The sequence below is a fragment of the Drosophila sulfurigaster genome, chromosome 3 (genome assembly GCF_023558435.1).
Source record: "Drosophila sulfurigaster albostrigata strain 15112-1811.04 chromosome 3, ASM2355843v2, whole genome shotgun sequence".
Taxonomy (NCBI): domain Eukaryota; kingdom Metazoa; phylum Arthropoda; class Insecta; order Diptera; family Drosophilidae; genus Drosophila; species Drosophila sulfurigaster.
This window is the reverse complement of record NC_084883.1, coordinates 39,080,705-39,102,166: the sequence shown is the minus strand read 5'-3', so window position 1 is coordinate 39,102,166 and position 21,462 is coordinate 39,080,705. Positions and strand designations below refer to the sequence as shown.

At 38.0% G+C, this 21,462-nt stretch overlaps 2 protein-coding genes across 2 annotated transcripts in view; both read left to right on the top strand.

The window, feature by feature from the left end:
• Positions 1-1,003: 1,003 nt before the first annotated feature.
• LOC133846343 (division abnormally delayed protein) overlaps positions 1,004-21,462 on the top strand; it is a 72,864-nt gene continuing 52,405 nt past the window's right edge. The window contains exon 1 of the mRNA XM_062281279.1: positions 1,004-2,385. Coding sequence (XP_062137263.1) covers positions 2,100-2,385 — 286 coding nt within the window. The 5' untranslated portion in view covers positions 1,004-2,099. The remainder of the gene's footprint in view (positions 2,386-21,462) is intronic.
• Positions 13,371-15,042, top strand: LOC133843076 (probable isocitrate dehydrogenase [NAD] subunit alpha, mitochondrial). The gene has a single exon (XM_062276449.1). It carries the CDS (start codon positions 13,497-13,499, stop codon positions 14,919-14,921), a length of 1,425 nt encoding a protein of 474 aa, XP_062132433.1. The 5' UTR covers positions 13,371-13,496; the 3' UTR covers positions 14,922-15,042.

The following is a 21,462-nucleotide window of genomic DNA, read 5'->3' as shown; positions in this document are numbered from 1 at the left end:
TTAGGTCGCACAATGCTCCGGGAGAAAGGTGCTAAAATCTGATTAAGAACAATGGGTTCTTAAAAAGATTAGAAGATAAGAGCATTCGCAATCTGATGGAGACATAGCTTCGGGCAGTTCGTTAAATGAATCGTTAAATCTACATATATAAATAAGAAAATTCGAATTCAATCATCTGTCAATTAAGAAGACTCTTTATTTAAGTGCATGCAAATTTCAGTTGCGGCATCGATGAAAGCGAATCCCTAACCCCCAATGAATGAGAGAAGAGCATTGTTTGTTTTTTATGAACTCGCATGGTAGCACATCATAGATCAATTTACGTTCTTTATTTATATGTAAATCACGGTATACTCGTAAAATTCACATACTATGAGACAAGTCTATTGTCTCAACGAGTTCTACTTAAAACAAATGGATTAAATTGCAATAATTCATTCGTAGAAGTAATCTTTGAAATTTGTTCATTTAAATTTATTATCAATTAAATTATCAAACCGGTTAAGCTACAATTAATATTTCATATTTCAACCCGCACAGTTCACAGTTTAAATTTCGTTGAATGTTAAGTCTATTTTGCACCACGGTCTGTTAGCTGTGCAATGCGAGCGGCGCTCTCAGCAGCGAGAGAGCGAGTTTTGAGTTTAACAGCGTGCCGATTCAAACAGCGTACGTTAAATTTCTTGTTTGCTTCAGCGCCGCCAACAGCAAAGTGAGAGCGAATATAATAATGTGCGTTAACTTGCAGCAGTTATAACAATTAATTGGTTAATATAAACTCTATCATATTTTACTGAAAAGTAAAATGTATTTATTGTACAAATATGACAACTTAGCATCCTGATCTCGACAAGTGTCTTGGGCTCTCTCTTATTTAACATAACAGCGTAAAGACAAAGAGAACCAATGCTCAATGGGCTAGTGAGAGAACAGAGCAGCGTGCTGTGAGAATTACATTTCATATGTTGGTGCGAGCTTGAATTGGTGCTTGCTGCGAAGATACAGTTAGTTGTGAACGAATCGTCGGCGTGTGTAAACGTGTCCGTAGTGTAACAGCGCGATTTTGAATTCCCAACGAGGAGCAACGAAATCGAAATCGTATTCGTTTGTCGTATTGAAGAACGGACGTCTTTATTTGAAATACTTGGCCTGCTATATAGCTGCCAATAAAATAAAACGCGAGTGCAATTTGTAACGGTCAATCGCTGTAAGCGAATGCAAATGAATTGAGAATCGACGGGTCACATTAATAAAGCAATCAATTCATAATAAAAATACAAATCGAAAAGCAATTCAAAACATACACACACACATACTCAATAAGCAATCAAAGTGTAATTGAAGGAATTGAATTATCAGAATCTTTGACAACAAATGCAGACAGACCTAAGCACACTTATACACATGTATATTGCTTTATTGCGATTATTATGTCATGAAGAATCGCAACACGCGAAATCGAAATCTTTGAGAAAGAAGGAGAAGCAAATTGCAATTTAACAGTGTTGTTTTATTTTAGTTGAAACAAAGCGCAGCAACAACAATCGCGAGCAAGGCTAGACACGCGTCTTTTTTGCACACTTTTTACAGAGCGAGCAACAACAACAGCAACAGCAAAACCTCACTGCGTGTTTTGTTTGTGCGAGTGTGTGTGTGAAAACAGCCTAACCGGCAAGTGCAATACGTTAGTGTATGTGTGTGCCGCTCTCACGCTCTCTCGCGCTCTACCGCTGCCGCCGTCGCTGCTGCAGTCGCAGTCGCAATCGTTGCTTTTGCATTTACCTTTACCTTAGTCGCTCTGCCTATTGAGCTGAGTGCGTCTGTGTGTGTGGGTCTCAGTCAGTGTCAGTGTATTAGTGTCGAACAGCTGTTTAGTGCAACATGCAGCGAAGCTGCCTAAAATCAACATAGTGGCCTTACAAACACACGCACGCACGCACACACATACCCACGTTTAACATATCGCGTTGCTAAACAAAGCAAAAAGGAAAAAAAACAAAACGAAAAAAAGAGAACGTGCTACACTCAAAGATTGAAGTCCGGTTTGCAATTTCTGCATAAATTGAGCACAAGAATTTCACATCATCATCATCAGCATCATGGCCGGCAGTCTGACAAAGTTGCTGCTCGTCGCATTTCTCTGCAGCTTGGCTGCGGCCAAACATTTGGGCGACGCTGGCGTCGGCGCGGCTGCCAATGACCACCACCTTCAACACAGCCAGCACCAATACCATCAACACCAGCATCAACACAGCGCCGCAACGCACCACCGTCGACGCCTGCAGCGCGACTCTCGTGCCAAGGATACAGCGCTACAGTGCGAAGCGGTCAAGGGTTACTTCGAATCGATCGACATCAGGTCGAGTGGAGTTTACAATGAAAAAGGTATTGTTGCATTCCATTTTATTTATGTTGGCTAAATAATAAGATAAATGGTAATATTAGGAAAGTTTAAATTATTAAACAGATAAATTTAGAAAATGTGAATTTTTTTAATGATTCTAAAATATTGAGATATTACTATTTCAACTTATAACGTTTGGAAAAGTTTCAAGTTGAATCATTATAAAATATACATTTAATCAAAATCAAAGAGTTGAAGACTTTAAGATACTTCTAATATTAGTTAGCTCCATAAGTTTAATAAAAAGTTATATAAAAATAAAAAATTATAGAACATTTTCATAATATAAAATGTATAATACAATCCAATCAATACAATGTGCAATTAACATGATAAATATTAACAATTGAAAAGTGTTATTGACAAGGTTTGAGCAAATGCTTTATTCTGAATTCTTTTATTTAAAAAAAAATAAAACAAAACTTATAAAACATTTAGAATATAAATTATTCTAAAAGGAATTCATCTGAATTCGAACCTTTCAGAAACTAGAAGAAATCTTTCTACTTTCTTAATTACTTATTAATATAAAATAAAAATAAATTCTATTTTTAATTGAATTTCTGCTTTTTAAGTTATATAAATTTAATTCCCTTTAATTTACGAGCGTCTACTGTGTTATAATACTAATTCGTAAAGCCATTTCTTATTGCCTTGTTGACTTTAGTATTAATTCAATAAATTTGCAAAAATTCTTAGAAAAAATGATACAAAATACATTTGAATACATTAAACAGCAAATCGAAATAAAATTGTACATTGTCTCACCTGTGTGGTTAGTTTATTTAAAAATGACAAATACTCGCAAATTGATTGATTCACATGGTTCTATTCTCCATTTATGCAAATGAAAATAAATATTTACATTAGCAAATTAATTTACTGCATATTTTCGATTTAAACAAACTCAATCAAAAGGTAATCCCGCTGAGTGTGAAAAAAATAGTTAGACACAAAGTGAGTGAGAGCGAGACAGAGAGATACATTGAATAATAGTGACTGTCAGATACATCTAGCGTCAGCAGCTGTTGGCATTAAGTAAATCACTTGCAGTCAAAGTAAAGTTTAGTTTCTTCTCGTACTTAACGCTTACCTCCCCTGACGCTTCCCTTTCGAATGGGCATGTGTAGGTAATGTGAACTCTATGCAAATTCATTGAGCATTGACTGTTGGGCTGTCAGTCTGTCACTTCAAGCGTTCAACCGTTGCGAACCCCTCGGCAGTGGCAGCGGCAGCGGCAGCAGCGTGTGGCATGCGGCAAGTGGCGCGTCCGCAATTAGAAGCATATTGAGCAATGTTGTTCGTCGAAAAGTTCGTTTTGGCCTGGAAAGTTTTTCCCAAGAGAGCGACTCGAGACGCAGCCCACGCTGCAGGTTCATTATAAGTATTTTGCTATCTGTGGACTGTATCTGGATGTCGGCATCATCATTTATTATTCTGGTTTCTGGGCATATCAAGTGGCACGCATCTAACTGTGTGAAGGCTATGGGCAGCAACAGCCACAGCACCAACACACAAATGTATCTACATATGAACGTAATATTTTTTGTGTGGTTTTTTGTATATTTACATCTATAAGATACTCGAAATTGTGCTGGCATATTTTTTGTTTATGCATATTTCACACATGAATGTGGCTCGGCGCTAAGCCAAACAAAGAGATAACATCGAATGCGCAACGAAATGGCCAACACACAAAAACAGAAATAAAGCAAAAAAAATACAAAAAATACAAAAAGCAACAACAACCATAATGAATTGTATATATTTTCGAGAGAGAATATATCACCATAGTGGTGTGCGTCTATCTCGAGGAATGCGAGCCAAGAAAATAGACTTATGAAATACATGACGCGCGTCGTGCTGTGGTGCGTAATTGAGTGAAAAATAATTATTATTGATTAACCGACCTTGACTTGGTATTTACACGTTTACGCACAATTACAGCGCGGCATCGGCAGCAGCTCCATGGATACAAAGATACTTAGATACTTAGTTATGTGTGTGTACTTCGAGTACTTGTCTACCCATCTCTCTATCTCTATCTGTATCTGTATCTGTAGCTGTGTTCTTTAGTTGTCTTTGTATGCGAGCGGCATGATGTTGCAAGTTTGCCGTTGTCTGCAGTTGTGTGTGTGTTCTTACCTGGCGGCTGCCTGCTGAGCAGTTTTTCTCACACGCAGGTAGTTAACAAATAAACACACAAGTAAAAAGTGTATCTCTTAGATACACGCCCGCATCGCATTGCATAGTTGTAGTTGTGGTTGTTGTTGTAGTTGTAAGTGTAGCTGTAACTGTCGACTGACTTTTACCAAAAAGATTTATCCACATGAGCGCTTACTCAATGGAGCCGACTTCACAGACTTTGACTTCAAATAGTTGCTATTAGCGTTTGACTTTTGTGGAATCTTAATTCGAGTCGTGTAAATGTATCTGCAGCTTGCGCCAAATGGAGAGCACCTCCATCGACTACATATTCAGGCGTATCTATGTATCTATGTATCTTCGCTCTTCCTGTTTGCCACATCAGACATTTTGCTCTTAATGGCCTGCTTAAGTGAATGCCGAACTTTACTTCTCTGGGCTCGCAGTCTGGTTTATTTACTGTTTACATAGTAGTTCAACTTGTACTCCTTCTGCCTGTGTGTTATGTTGTTTCTTGTTTTTTTTTTTATTTATGTCTGTCTGTCTGTGTCTTCAACTATTTGTGTGTTACTTTTACGATTATGTACTGTTTGTGATGCTAATCTGATGTCTGTGTCATGCATACGATAAATGTTTTTCAGGTATTTACGAGTACAACTCGAGTATCTATCTACCTCTCTCTCTCTTCTCTACTTGCTGTACTCGCTTTGTACACGTTTTGATCGTCTGCTGTTTGGTATGTAAACCCTGCCACGCACTTGGGCGCACCACATAAAATTCAATTTCATTTTAATTGCGTGCCCTATGCGACTGCTAATTGAGCTGTAGTTGCTGTACAGCAGCAGCAGCAATCCATAAGATACACATACTACGAGGGCATGTAAGCGGTTAAGAAAATATAGCATAAGCTTTTTGGCTCACTCGTAAACACGGCCCATTAACAATAACACGTTACATGTTTAGAATCAGCTCAAAGTAATGCTTCAAAAACAAACAGGAAGTCGTATCTAATCATATCTGTATCTGTATCTGTATCTGTATCAGTATACGAGTATGTGTATCTCTATCTCTTTGCTTGTAACATGTCTTGTAAAGCGACGAACACGTTACTAAATATTTAAACAAATGGCAAAGCAACTGAAATTAGAGCAAAACTCGTACTTCGTGCATGCAACTTCATCATCTTCGTCTTCGTCATCATCATCATCATCATCATCATATGGGCGTGTGTAGATAACAGAGAAAAGTGCAAATAGAAAAGTCAAAACGTGGAGTGGAACTTTTCAACAGTTTCATAAACTATGCAATGGGTTGAGCATGTTTGCGCCTGTCTCGCATGAGATAAACAACAACAAGAACTTTGGAGAATAAGACTAATTAAATAACTGCAAGGAATGATATACAAAAATTACAATTTTCATACTTTTCTATCTAATTAAGTTTAATTTATGCTTCAGGTATCCGGGTATTTGTTCAACATTCCTTTCCGCCTGCTGTTCGTTTTATTATTTCAATTTTGTATGGTAATTAACTGTCCAAATTTCGATTCTAATTAAGGCTTAACTGCAGCATTCGTTCTAAAGTCGCAATGAATCCATCAAAATCGATGCTAGCCAAAAATAAAGGCATTCAAATTAAGCAAATTCCCAAAGCGAGTTGCTTAACGAGTCTAAACTGTGTGCGTTTCATTAAACAAATAATCTGCAAAACTTGTTTTTGTTTTTCTACATTTTGTTCTCTTTGTTTTTATTGCATTTGCATTTGCTTTCAGTTCGTTTTGGATATGTGTTTTTGGCAATGAGAGCTAAAACCAATTTGAATTTGAATCATTTATTTTTCTGGGCCAAAGATGTCACGTGTCTGGTTAATGGTTTTTTTTCCTAAACTGTTCATTTAAGACATTTCCAATCTGCATTTAGCAAATATATCTTTTCTTGTTGTAACTTTGACTTCATCCATCAATTACGAGGCGAGTTCAAGTTTTCACTTCAACCTAATGGCCGAGGCTCGTAATGTTTTCTCCTCGGTCTATTTCCAGCACATTTCTTTTCTGAGCCATGGGGCTATCGATTAAACCGTAAGCAAAGCATTTTTAATTGATTGAATGCTGAAAAGTAATTACAAGCGCCTTGTGTCCAGTTTTTGCCTAATGGATTGAAATGAGCGCAACTTTTGCTTGCTTCAGAAGTTTGCCTCGAGTAAATAATAAATAAGCTTATGAATCAAGATGTGAATACTTAATTGATTGATTGCGCGCCCAAGTCAAGGACTAGTAAAAATACGGAAAATTCCTTTTAATAATTTACTTTACAAACATCTTGTAAGACTTTGTGCTTTACTACACAATCTGCTCTTTGTAGTTGAGTCATTGAGTTTCATTCGCCCATTTTCTATTTTATTTTATACCCTTTTATTTTTTTTGGTTTTTATATTTGCGCTAATTAGTTTCAATTAAAATTAACGACGCCTGTGCGTTCGTCCATCGATTTCACACGCACTTAAAAACTGCTCAACAACTGCGACTAGCTAAAAAACAACAACAACAACAACTGTGGAGAAGAATGAGGAAATCTTCAGTTTTGTATACTTTCTTAATGTTTGCTTTAATTTGATGTTATGTTGTGTTGTTTTTTTTTTGTTGTTGTTCGTGTATTGGTTCGTTGTGTTTTGTTTTACACTTTTGACCTCGATACACAAAAAGCAATTCGACTTGGAAACTGTTTTGGAACTGTGTTGGGTTCTGTTTAGTGTCTGTTTCTTTCGATTCGATTCAATTCGATTCGATGATGTCATTGATGTGATTGGCGATTTGCTTGGCGCATAAACAAAGTGTAGGATATTTAAATTCATTCAATTATATTATATATAGTTTGTTCTATGTATAAAGTCACAATTCATTCATTCATTTGTACGTTTTGGCAAAAATTTCTTAGAATTTTATGAGCGTACCTTCTTCTCTGACATTTTTATGATCATACGCTACCCAACAGCAAACATTCATGCTTTTCATTCATGACTTTAGGTCGCACTCACGTGGGCCTGAACCTGTTTTTGTCCCTCTTCGAGGTCGTCAACACATCTGTCATAGAGTTTAAGCGTAATTATGACCAGCTTTTGAGGGGGAAGCAATTAAACATAAAATAATAAACAACCAAAAGGAAGTTGTCAACTTGCCATGACTCGATGCTAACACTGAGATAAGCAGTGCAATGATAAGACTGGATTACTCGAAAGATAAAGTGTAGTGTGCACTTTATTGACATCGATGGCGTATACGTAATTAAATATTTAGTACCAGATGCAGTCGAACATAAGACGTGTGAAATGTGCAAGGCAGCAGCCCAGACGACGGCATTGACAGGTAGTAGATACATTTGTATCTCACGCTCGTACCTGCATTGAAGAGTTCTCTGCTCTTCTCCATTCTATATGTGTGTGTTCTATAGCTATTTTTAAACATTTTTACAAGTAAATTTATCACACAAACAAATGCGAGAACTTGCAGACAGCGATTGAGTTGCAGTGTGTGTTTGGTTTGAGCCTGCATGTGATACAATTTTCCACTCCATTTTGGCCGATTCGCTTTGGTCAACTCTACGCTCGCTTATGTAACGCCACCAGCGTCTCCTCCTCTCTCCTCTCCTCTTCTCTGCTCTCTCTCATTATGATGATGCAGCGGCAGCAGCAGCAGCCACCGGCAACTTTTGTCGACTTATTCTTGTACGTTGTGTCCGTCTCTCTCTCTTGGTCTCTTGTCCAACTCGGTCTGTCTGTCTGACTGACTGGCTCATTGTTTGTTCATGCCTTTTGTGCCGCGTAATCGTCGTTTTCCAATGAACCCAGGTATGAGAGGGCATGAGAGATACATGAGCGTCGCCGTCGCCGGATTCTTTCTTTTGGCTTCAGTTTTTGGGTTGGTTCTCTTCGCTTTTTTAACGTTCTGTGTTCACTTTTTTTTTGTGTGTTGTGTTGTGTTTGATTCATGGATGGCATGAAAAATACTTATGTTCACGGGAAAAGAAAAGGTTAATGCCTACTGAAGTGTGCACAGCATCGAGAAATCAAAACAAGTCGGCAAAACTCGTATATCTACAAGAAACACACACACAAACACACTCGAAGACACAAATTCTTCTGGCGCATTTGTTAGCATTTCCGCTCTCTGATCTGTGTGTGTTAGTTATGACCTGAGCAAAGATTACAGAGCACATTAGCATTATGAAGAGCATTGTGCAACGCCAGCATTAGAGGTGCTTAGTCCAGTCTGCTGTTATCGCCACGAGATACTTTCTAGCCCGTTGCCTCAGGTGTGTGTGTGTGTGTAGATACTTTCGAACTATCTGCAACATGGAGCGTTATCAGCCATAGGCTTGTTATAAGTGTGTTTATCTAATTACTTTTGCTGCACCTACTAGAGCCATAAGTGCTTTGTACATTTCTTTGAAACTTCTCTGACGCTGCTATTTGCGCGTTTCCCACTTTTTTCCTACTTTTGTTATCAGACAGTGAGGCGTTTGTTCTGCTCGAGTTGCAAAAGCAAAGAGAAAAAAATGCGACTTTTGCCGCGCACCGCGCATAAATCAATTATTTGCACCTAGGGCTCATAAATCAACTTATGACGAGCGAGACACAACGAGAACACAACAATCCCAAAGACAAACACATTGAATTGGTCAGCACAAAACATGAGACCAACCAGAAGAGGCGGAAGGGGGAGGCAAGAGGCAGCTAAGAAGCGGAAAGCCAAGCAAATTGTGGTATTGCTTTATAAATGGCATGAAAAGCCAGGGCTAATGCGATGCGGTGGCGGTGGCGGTGGCTTCGGCGTTGGCGGCATCTTGTTACCACAACACGGCAAACAATAACAAATATTTGAATGATTTTTGCTCTTTTTTTTTGTTGTTGTGTGTGAAATAAAACACATTCAATTTTTTCGCCTCTCTCAACTTTTACAGCCTCCCCACATTGAAGCTTCTCTTCTTTAAAGCGTAGACTTGACTTGACTTCTTTTTTTATTATTTGTTTGGTCGATTCTGTGGTTTCTGTTTTATTTTTTTGTTGTACATTTATACGGTTTATTGACTTTGGGTTTCTTTTTCGCACACTAAGCGCAAATCTAAACATTAAATGAAGTAAGTGCAAACAAAAACAAAATCTCTTCACAAAATACTCGTACTTTTTTTTTTTTTGGTGCTTCGTTCACATGCGAGAAATGAACGCCATCAAAGACACACACATAAGATTTTTAAGCTGAAAATAGATAGGTTGAGCACAGGGCAGATCAGAGCAGCTTAGGAAACAAGTTAAAGAAGTGTTCTAAGCTGCTAAAAATCGAAAAACTTGGCAAATTCTTTTTCTTTTCTCTTTTTGGTAAATAAAATTTAATGCCAGTAAATTGGTATATGAATGTTTTATCTATGAAAAGTAGCTAGCAAACACATATTTTTAATCAGTTTTTCAACAAAATTTATATTAACCAAAAATTGTTTGAAAGAAAACATTTTTATACAAAACAAATATAAATAAATATGTATCTAAGGCATGAAATAAAAATAATAAAAATGCTATTACTCATTGAAAAAATTGTTTTCTCATTAAATTACTTTTAAATTAAATAAATTAATAAGTTAGAAAAGTAGTTAAATTTTAAATTACTTTTTAAACTAAGTCGCAATTAGTAAAATAAAATATATATGGAATCAGAAATTAAATTATGTCAAGAATCATGTCAAAAATTTTAAATATATTTTTTTTTTATTAAATTCACTTTTCATAATCTAAATAGTAAAAATATATTTTTATTTTATCAAATTCATTTTTCATAATATATTCTAAATAGTAAGAAAAGTATCTATAAAGAGAATCATTCTTTTTTAGTACTTTTGAATAAAGGTTTAAAAAGCCTTAAAGCCTTAATCATTTGTAAAATAATGTTAAAATGTTAGTAGGAAAGATATCAATATAATAATATCTACGAATATTACTTATATGAATAAATATTTGATTAATTTTTATCAATATTTTTAAGAAATCCTCAAAGAATTTTCTTTACCTACTCATTGATTAAACAGTATAATCGCCACAATTGAATAACATATAGTAATAATCATATTCACAAATAAATTTAGCTGTCATATCTTGCTGACAGTAGTTTCAGCCCTAAGCCTGCTCAAAATATATGTAAAATAAGTACAAAGTATACAAGATAATTATCGCAAAAGCGCAGCTGTCGGTGTGTCGGTGCTTCCCCCTTATTTTCGACCACCTCTGTCTGCATAATTTCTTAATATACTCCTCACTAATATGTATTTGTTTGCTATCTGTTCTGTTCGTTGCAGGTGCGTCGTCATTCTCATACTTGTATTCAGAGCAATTTTCGTATTCGTTATCGCCAAAAGCAGAGAAAAAAAAAGACAGAAAAAACGTAAAAACAAATAACACGAACAGCAAACGAATAACGAATAATTATCTCCGACTATCTGTCTATCGGAGGTGCTCGCTTTCTGCTGCCTTGGCTTGGCTTGACTTGGTTTGCTTGGTGGTGGTGAGTTAACGCCCCAGCTAGACAGCTTGGCGTTTTTTTTTTGGGCTGACTTTTGGTCTCAGTTCCAAAATTATAATATCGCATAATATAATGTGTAAATAATGGCAGTGTTTGCTCTATAACTACGTGTTTGTATTTGTATTTATGCCTGTGTTTGTATCTGTGTGTATGTGTGTGTGGGAGCAAGCTATCCGAAAGACCATCAATCATTTAACAACAATTGTGAGGCGTTCAACGCCAACACCAACTAAAGTATAGAGACCAAAAAAAAAAAAAGAACAAACCTACCCCACGCCAAAATACTCAAAATACAAAAAAAGAAAACAATGCAAAAGGCGCGGGAGCGTCAGATATATTACCAAATATGAATATAAAAGCGTGTTAAATAAAAAAGTTGGAACAAACTTTGCTTTCGTCGAATTTTCGATACGCTACGAAATGTGTGAAGTTTTGGGGGGAAAGAAAGAAACTTTTTTAGTGGTGAACTAAAAAGTTCTTAATGTGATTTTGCTATTTGTAATATTCAGATATTTCCTAAAGTGACAGCTGAATCTCTTAATAATTATTATTCAACACATTTTATTTCTGAAATTTGAATATTTCAAAAGTAATATTCTAAGTGTGAAATTTATTCCTGTGATGATTGAAAATGTTCTGTAGTTATTTCTTTATTCACTGAGTAATTGAATCTGTTTAAACTTGAAACCAATTAGCCAACTCATATTTGTTTTTATTTTAGAAAATATTAAAATGAACTTTTCATAAGTGATTGTGAATTAAAATCTACTATAATGTAAAGATCAATGTTACAATGAAAGAAACTTAGTACTGAAGTGCACTAAATTTTTAAGCAAAAAAGTTTACTGCTATAATATACTAAATTTTTAATAAATAAATTGTAAAGATCAATTTTACAATGAAAAGAGCTCGATACTAAAATAAATTAAATAAAATATACTGCATTTTTAAGCCAGAAGTTTAGCCGAAAAATGTATTACATTTTCAAGCCAAAAAGATTAGTATTGTATATAAATATACTAAAAACTTCTATAAACTCCTATTTCATTTCGAAATATTTGAAATGTAAGTCTAAACATTAAAATAGCAGTTAAAATACCAAGCAACTCTCTTTCTCAGGGTATGGAATTATAAGCACAGTGGCACTTTGCCCTCCGCTAAGTAGAACAGTAGGAAAATTTTAATAATTTTGTCAACGGCGTAGGGGGAAGTCTGTGGCTGTGTGTGTGTAAGTGTGTGTCTGTGGGAATGCTTATATTTGGCTGTTTGTGAGTGTGGAAGTTGACTCCAACAGCCATTCACTTTTCATTATTAATATTTTGTGTGTTTAAATTATGCTAATCCGTTGAAATATGATTATGCCAAATGACAACAGCTTGAAAAATGAAAAACTTCGTGAGCAGCAGTAGAAGAAGGAGAGGCGACTTTAAGGGCGTGGCCAACGTCTCTGTCTCTGTCACCGCCTCTGTCTGAGGCTTGCAGGTGCGCCCAAAGGAACTCTGCATAATTTGATTACCTTTTGCAGCTAATTTCGCCGACGACTTTCGTATTAATGCGCAGCTATATAATTAAATAAATGAAAATACATTTTCTAACCCCCCTTTACGAAGAGAAATAATATCAAACCATTTGGCAAGCTGCCGGAAATAAAACTTCGAGTCGCAATCGCAGTCGCAGTCACAGTCAAAGCGCAACTTTTTCAATTAAAGCGCAAGGGCAAAGCAAATACGCGGAGCGACCTTCAAAAAATTTCCCGAAAATGGAATTGCAGTCGAAAAAGTAATTTAATTAGCTTTAGTCTTAACCCAGAAAAGGAATCACAGCTCCCCTTAAAAAAATTTGCCACTCCAAATGTTGCGCCATAATAATTTCACTCAAATGAGAAAATAAGCTGCACAGACTGTGCAACAAAAGAAGGGACAAAAAGATGAGAAGAAAGGGGTAGAAAAAAGAGTTACCCTGGCGACGTTCTGTTCCTTGGGTCGCGTGTTTGCGCTGAGAGAAAGTTTTTCCTGGCACCGCCAGTCGCCAAACTTTGAGGCGTCAACAAAAAGCGAAACTAGCCATGAATAAAAAAATTGTAGCAAAGCAAAGCAAAGCCAAGTTCCAGCTAAAAGCTATGCAAATTGCTTCGAAGTTGACCAAGCTAAAAAAAAAATGCATTTTGAGCAACGAGAACTTGCAAATATTGAGCTAGCATTAAGGCGCCAGCAGACGAGAAACTGTTTACACTAAAAGTAAGCTTTATCCAGCTCTCACTTCAGTAGGCACTGAGTTATACAGAACACACAAATACTCTACTCTCACAGGCCACACTTTTTACTCTTTCACACCCCTGCAGTTACTTTGATCTTTTTAACCTTTTTTTCAAAATTTCCCCCGCTCATGTCTCGCTGTCTTTTCCCCACCGTCTTGCGGCAGCAATCTTTGTGCCGCTTGCAGTTCAGTCGCCATCTTGCCACAGTCGAAAGCCGTCTCTCAAGTCTGCCCCAAATACGTTCGCCGCTCAATCACCATCGTCGTCTGCCGCCCGATGAACGGCAGCAGCCAGCACGTCGCCAGCCGTGTCCTCGACGTGGACGCGGCTTTAGACGTGATATACCTAGAGTGGTGGAGATCAGGGAAGTGCTGGAGCCGCGTCCTATTGCGCCGCCCCGTGAAAGTTGCGTTGCCAGCGCGCCGCCAAAGAATCCCAAGCTGCCTGCCAAGGTGGCTAAAGGAGGTGCCTCAAATAGAGGAGGTGCAGGACAAGGTGCAAATAACTCCGCAGGAAGCGGCGGCAACTTGATTAAACCCATTCCAGTCACTCTCATGGCAGGCGATGGCATTGGCCCAGAGATCTCGCTGGCGGTGCTCGAGGTGCTGAAAGCAGTCAAAGCGCCGCTGATCTTCGAACCCGTCGATGTGACGCCCGTGGTCAATAGCAAAGGTATTCAAACGGTGCCACAAGCTGTGATCGACAGCATGAAGCGCACCAAACTGGGTCTTAAGGGACCTTTAATGACTCCCGTGGGTACAGGATTTCGCTCCTTGAATCTCATACTGCGTGTGCTCTTCAATCTCTATGCGAATGTGCGTCCTTGTCGCTCCCTGGCGGGTGTGGAAACCGTTTATGGCCAGGTCGATGTGATCACCATACGTGAGAACACAGAGGGAGAATATTCGGGTATTGAGCATCAGTTGATCAATGGCGTTGTGCAGAGCATCAAGTTGATCACACGCGCTGCTTCGGTGCGTGTTGCTGAGTATTGTTTTCAATACGCTTTGGCCATGAAGCGGAAGAAGATCACCGCGGTGCATAAGCGTTCTAGCATGCGAATGTCCGATGGTTTGTTCATCAATTGTGTGCGTGAAGTGGCCAAAAAGTATGAGGACCAAATCAAGCAAGCTGGCATCGAGTACGAGGAGCAGGCGATCAGTGAAGTTTGCCTCAAAATCGTGGCGAATCCCATGCAATATGATGTGCTCGTTATGCCCAATCTATATGGCGATATATTGTCGGATACGTGTGCTGGTTTGATCGGAGGTCTGGGTTTAACACCTTCGGGTAACATAGGCATCAATGGCGCCATCTTCGAAGCGGTTCATGGCACTGCGCCCGATATTGCTGGCAAGGATTTGGCGAATCCTACAGCCCTACTGCTCTCTGCTGCCATGCTGCTTCGCTATGTCAATCTGGGTTCTTATGCGGACAAAATTGAAACGGCTGTGGTCAAGACCATTAAGGTGGACAACATACGCACCAAAGATTTGGGCGGGAAAGCTAAATGTTCCGAGTACACAAAAGCGCTCATCAAGAATCTTGGCTAAGATCATTCAATGATCCTTCTCTATATTTCTACTCTTGCAATCTTTTTATAGGCGAACTTTTGGTGTAGAAATTGTTTCCAAATTTACCATGTTTGAAGTACTTTAATAAAATTTAAAAATTGTAGGAAAAGTATGGTCGAAGAGTGGAAAATTAGGAGTATTGTTTATGGCCTATGTTAGATAAACAGAGATTTTTTGCCAATTGCAATCTCTTTTATAAGCGAACTATAGTGTAGAAATTATTCTTGACGCGCATTTCTAAGTTTAGAGGATGAATGCCTATAGGAAAAGTTTGGCAATAAAAATGGAAATCATTGAAGACCATGATTGATCATTTATTAATAGGTTTATGTTGCTAGGTAAACAAATTTTTTGAGTGTCTCATAAGTCTCTCGTCTGAACATTAAAAGTTTCCATACATTTAAGAAAAAATGTAAATTGTTTACAAATTCGTTGCATTAATTTCTATAGAACGTTTTCCTATTTATTTCTGTAGAAAAATATTCTAGAATTCACCAATTGATAAATATATTTTAGCAATTTAATATTTTCGTATATACACCAACTAAGTAATATATCAAAAATCCATAAATCTTAGGAAATTTTCGATAAATATATTAAAAACCTTTTTTTATTGGTAGAGAAATTGTTCTCAACTTAAACTAAAAAGGAGGACAATCACAAAGAATGTGTTTTGCTTACAATTGCCTTATATAACAAGATTAAATATTATTTGACTATAAATTACAAATTCAAATTCGCTCTTCAAAGGATTATCGTACTAAAAAAGAACTGCCGAAACAGATTACCAAATTCTATTACAAAATAAGTCAGCTTGTTGAAAGTTTATCATAAGTCAAAACCCCATGAGAATTCCACTCTAATCTGTTGGTTAAATCCCATTCAGCTTAGTTGCCAAACTAAAGCAGTCTTTAACAATGTTGCTGCAACCACTCGCTGCTGCTGTTGCTGATGGTGCTGAAGGTCTTTGGCCAATCTAATCACACTCATTTGTGAGTTTGCAAATGAAATATGCAGCAGATGCGAACGAGAAAGCGCACCACGAAACATCAGAACATCAAAACAGCAAAGCAGCAACAAAACAACAGAGAAGAGAAACATCAGAGAAAAACCGACCGACCGACCGACAGTTGGGAAAGGCAAAGAGTGACCAAGAGTTAGGGGACCCTAATCCAGACCCAGTTCACTCAGGGAGACAGAGACGGAGATGGAGACGGAGCCAACGAGCCAGCCAGCCAGTCTAACCAGTGCCAAAGTCAAAGTCAGACCGAGAGTCAGAGTCAGTCAGTCTCTGCGGGCCCGAAAGCGAGAGCCAAATGCAAGTCATCAACCGCACTGGGTTTGACTCCGCTCTCTCCCCTTTCTGTCTTCCCCTCTCTCTTTCACTCTGATCTAGGGTCGACTTACGTTGCATTTTTACATGCATGTTTGGACCACTTCCACTTGAAACTCTGCATTGAACCGAGAGCTGCGTTTGCCGTTTGCGTTTGCGTTTAAAAGCACCGACCAAAACTCTAAACAAACTACTAGAAGGGAGTGTAGAGAGGAAGGGCAGAGAGGGGAGACGGGGTTCAGCGGAGCGTGCAGTGGAAACGAGCGGGGAACGAGCAGGAAGAAAATGCCACAGAGCCAACCAAAGAGCCATATAAAGAATTAAAAAGAAAAGAGGAAAAAAATATTTAATTTTGTGTGTAAGCAGGCGAGTCTTTGGCTGTGTGAGTGTGTATGTGTGTGAGAGAGTGTAGATTGTGTGTGCATTTCAAAGAATTTTTATAAACAACAACAGGACAACAACAACAACACCAACGACGACGACGACCAAGAACCAAGAGAGCCAAAAGATAAACTTCGTTTTGTGTATGTGAAACAAAAGTCAAGAATTTTTTTTCGTTCTTTTTTCCTTTTTGTTGTATTTTTGTAGCCACAAGGCGTTTTGTTGTAACCGGTTTTCGGTTTCGTTGCAAGCAGCCTCCAATATGTATTGAAGCTGACACCAAGCAGCAACTCGGCACCGGTTGCTTAGCATCGATAAGTCTGCTGATCCAACTTTAGTGAGAAGAAGGGGAGGGGAAGGTAAGGTGGGGCAAGTGTTGCAAGTGTATCTGGAGCGGCCTCGATGCGGCCTAGTTGTCTTCATTCATAAACACAGACACTGAGGCAGCTTAAGCAGCAATTGCTACTGCGGCTGCGGCTGCCGCTGTTGCTGCTGCTGTTGCTGTGGCAAGTTGCAAGTTGCAATTGCATGCTTCAAGAATCGGGTGCAATGGAAACCCAACTTTGAATTGCTGCGAAATGAGTCTCATTTCAATTGGCCGACACGCAAAGGCCAAAGCCGAGACGAGTGTGTGTGTGTTCCCGAGAATTGTTGCAACACACACGGTGTAGCAGAGGCAGAAACAAACGGCAGGGGCACGCGGAGTGGCTCCACTTTACAGTGGGAAATAGACAAAAGGCGGCGCCATAATTGTCATGCCGTGCCTGAGGCCATGACCGCTCATTAGAATGCTAATTTGTTAATGCAATTCCAATGATGACGATAGCGTGTCAAAGCTGAACAAGAGCGGGCTCGAAATTTCCCAACTCCCTCCCTCCTTCTCTCTCTCTCTCTCTCTTCATCACTTGTTGGTAAGCTGCGCGCATTTGTGCCTCGTTTAATTGTTTCATCTGAATTTTCGCTGGTTCTGCGGAAATTTTGGGGGAAAACATACCAGGGGGGGGAAAAATGCTGCTGCGAAATACGAAATTAACAGCCGTTTGTTGTTAAGGCCAAAATACGCGGAACTGCGCGATGATCGCATTAGCAAAGCGTTTTATACGCTTGCCAAATGATGAAAACTCAAATTTTTTTGAATTAAAACTAAATTTTGGGAAGGTCATCGCGTAATTTTTACTAAGAAAAATGTATACATTTATTTCTTTTGATATCACAAATTATACAAATTAAAGTTTGCGGCCTTTAAAGGTAGCTGCAACTGAATTGAATTAAAACTAATTTAAAAAAAAAAAACAACAAGGAAGTTCTCATTTTTAATAAATAAAAATATATGTATATATTATAAATATTTAATACAAAATTCATATTCCGCAAAAATACAAAAATATACCGAAGGCTTTATTTGGTATATCGCTATAGTGCTACATTCAAAATATACCATAAAGTAAAAATACTGTTTTTTGTATATCGATATAGTAATGCATTGAAAGTATACCATAAAGTACAAAATATACTAGCCAAATAGCTAAGATATGATTTAAATATAACTAAAGCTTCTGCTTTTATGCCAATAATAACTAATATTTAAAATGGAAAGGAAGGTCATCGCGCCATTTTGAATCCGAAAATATTACACATTTATTTCTTTTGATATTTGTGTTTAATCAAATTTGAAGGCAGCTACCTTTAACATAAATGTAGCAAACAGCTTTTCCCTTTTGTGCTCAATCAATGACCATGTCTGTAGTTAACTTTTATGCACAGAGCGTGTATTGAAATGCCCTTGGAATTGACAGGCAGCACTCTAATTTCCCCGCCTCCCTTCGCTGCTACATAATAAATGAGCTACACGTATTTGCATCGCCACGATTTTACTCCTCATTCGCAGTTTTACAAGTGCCTGACAACCCTTTAAATCGCTTTTAACTGATTTTCCAAAGCCCTCGAAAAAATACCAAACAGAGAAAAAAAAACTGCACAGACAGTCGAGACATTTTCACGCCCGTCTCTCGCATTGTGGGTCGAACACTTCCCTGCCACTTGCCCCCGTGTGTTCTGCTGCTCTCGCTCCCTCTCTCTCTCTCCCTCTCTCTTGTCCGCCCTTGACATGGGTTAGAGAGCAGTTTTACAAAAGATTTACGACCGCTGTCAATAGTGCTTTGCATGACAAGCTGCCCCCTTGCAACCGCAACACTCACAAACAGTGGCAAACAAAAAGCATTTTCGAATTTAAATCTATTTGTCACTTGCGAAAAGTTTGTCTGCTACCTTTGGCCGGGGCAACTTTTCACAATCAAAACACTCGTCCGGCCACTCGGCACTTGGCACGCACAAAAGTTCGCCCGTAAGCCAAGCCCGGAATACGGATACGGTCGAATAAAAAAGCCGGAACATACACTGAAATTTCTATGCCTACAAAAACAGATGCAGAAAAACATGTAAAATAAATAAAACGAGTGACAGTTACAAATTTGCTGAAATAAAATGGGACAGAGTATGCCAAAAAAAAAAATAAGAAAGAAAAACTAAAAAAAAAAGAGGAAATCTTCATGCAAATAAGTTGTGAGGCGTGGCCACTTATTATTATCCCCAAACATTTGAAACAACATCCAAGTCTAATGCCATTACAATATCACAATCACAATCACAATCGCCATAATACTTGCCAACACTCTCTCTGAGGACAAAAGCTGTGGGGCAAATAGAAAATGATTTGCATTTATTTATTTGTGTTTTTTTCCCCTCCTCTCTGAAATGTTTGTTTGCAATTGTTATTGTCGCACCGCCTGAAGAAGTCGCGTAGTTTCTCATACTTCTAAAGCTTCTTCTTTTGCCTGTCCTCTGCCTTCTCTTTCTCTCTCTCTTTCTCTGTGTGTTACGACATTGCTTTGCCCTGATGATAAAAATAATCCCATTTATTGTTTAATGCTTAATAAATAAAGCAATTTTTATTTATTTGCAGCGTTTTGTTTCTGCTTCAGTTTCTTCTTTGGGGCCTTTTGTTTCTTCTCTTCTTTGTGGGAGTTTTTTTTTGTTTTTGCTTTTTTTTATTGATTTTTTATGCCAGCGGCGTGTTTCTCTAGCGTTGTTCTTGCCTAAGTAAAATGCCATCAATTGTTTATTGTTTTGATAATGCGTTTTGTTGTAGTATTGTTTGAGCTCTGCTCTCTGTGTGTTGTTGGTGTGTTGTTTGTTGCTCTATTTAACATTTGATTTGGAGCTTGTTTGCATGCTTCGACTTCTGCTTCGGCTTCTGCTCACATTTCGCTTGGCAACGTGACATATACGTAATATGCACACAATTCTTTAAGATTTATATTTGGAATTTAGCTGCAAATTGCTTCCAAATTGAAATTTAAATATCAATCAGTCCGAGTGGAGAATTGAAAACCATCAATTAATCAAAAAAGCAAAAAAAAAGAAATAATAATTGACAAAGTGCTTGGCCAGTCTGTGAATCAGTACGAGGAAGAATTGGAGTGGAGAGGAGCTTCCACTGCTAATTGAGAGTGTGGACAGACAGACAACTGCATATACTTTGGCAGGGTCGTTGCCATGCCACAGTTGGCATGTTGCAGCTTCCCATTGCTGCAGTGCATTCAATTAACGCCGGAAATGCGGCAGAAGTTAAAAGACAGAAAGTGCCACTGATAAGGACACGAACATCGACACCGACACGGACACGGACACGGATATGGTTGTGGATATGGATGAGGATGTGCTGCTCATGCTGCAGCTGCTTCTTGCTTGGGCAAGCGCATAAATGTCATAAAATGCAGCGCAGTGGGTAAAAGTGTAATGAATGTTGAGCATCTCGTGTCGCTTTAATTAATGCAATTAAATGCAATGCGCACACATAATTGAAATTTAACCCATCGAATTAATGTCAGAGATACTTTTGCAGCTGCGCCCAGCTCACGATAAGATAATAGCTTAAGGGGTTTCACATGATAAAAGAAATGTAGCCATATAAACAACAATCATTTAGATATACTTGAATGCTTACGCACTTCGAGCTAAAAGCATTCTCTTATCTATCTCAATTACTTGCTAAGTTCTGCTCACTTAATCAACCCCAAAAAAATATATTCTCCACTTACTGCAGATTTGGGCTTAAAGAAAGTTGTTTTCTAAAGGTAAAACCAAAACGATTTCCAGCAAACTTGTAAGCCACTTTCAAGTACATTGCTAAGTGCGCTTCTTGGCCATGTTGTGGGTGTTGCCCAGACACTAATTGTAGCTTGTTACCTTGGCCAGAAATAGGGTAAGAATTTTGCTGGACTGGCAGCAACTTCCGGCAATTAAGATTGCAGCGTCTGCAGCAACGTGACACGAGTTGCAATTTATTTATACTCGGTACCCATAGAAGGGTATTATAACTTTGTGCCTGCAGGAAGTGAGTGTACCAGGTAGAAGGAGTATAACATATATGTACATATATAGTATAATATTATTGGTCAGTGTCATGATATGAACACCTAGATATCACAGACTATAGCTTTGGTTGATAATCTGGTATATTTTAGTATTTTTTTTTCGGTAAATTAATGTACCCGCTTTGATGGATATTCTGGTATAATTTAATGTAGTGTTGTATAAATATACCAAAAATATCATTCGGCATATTTTGGTATTTTTTCTGTATATATTTGGCTGGGAATCTGGTATTTTTGAACTACATGGTTTATTTTGAATGTAATACTATATAAAAATACGAAGTATAGTATTTAGTATAATTCAGTATTTTTGTGATATATCTATTTGGTATATTTCAAAATAAATACCGCACGGTTTTGCTTTTATTTA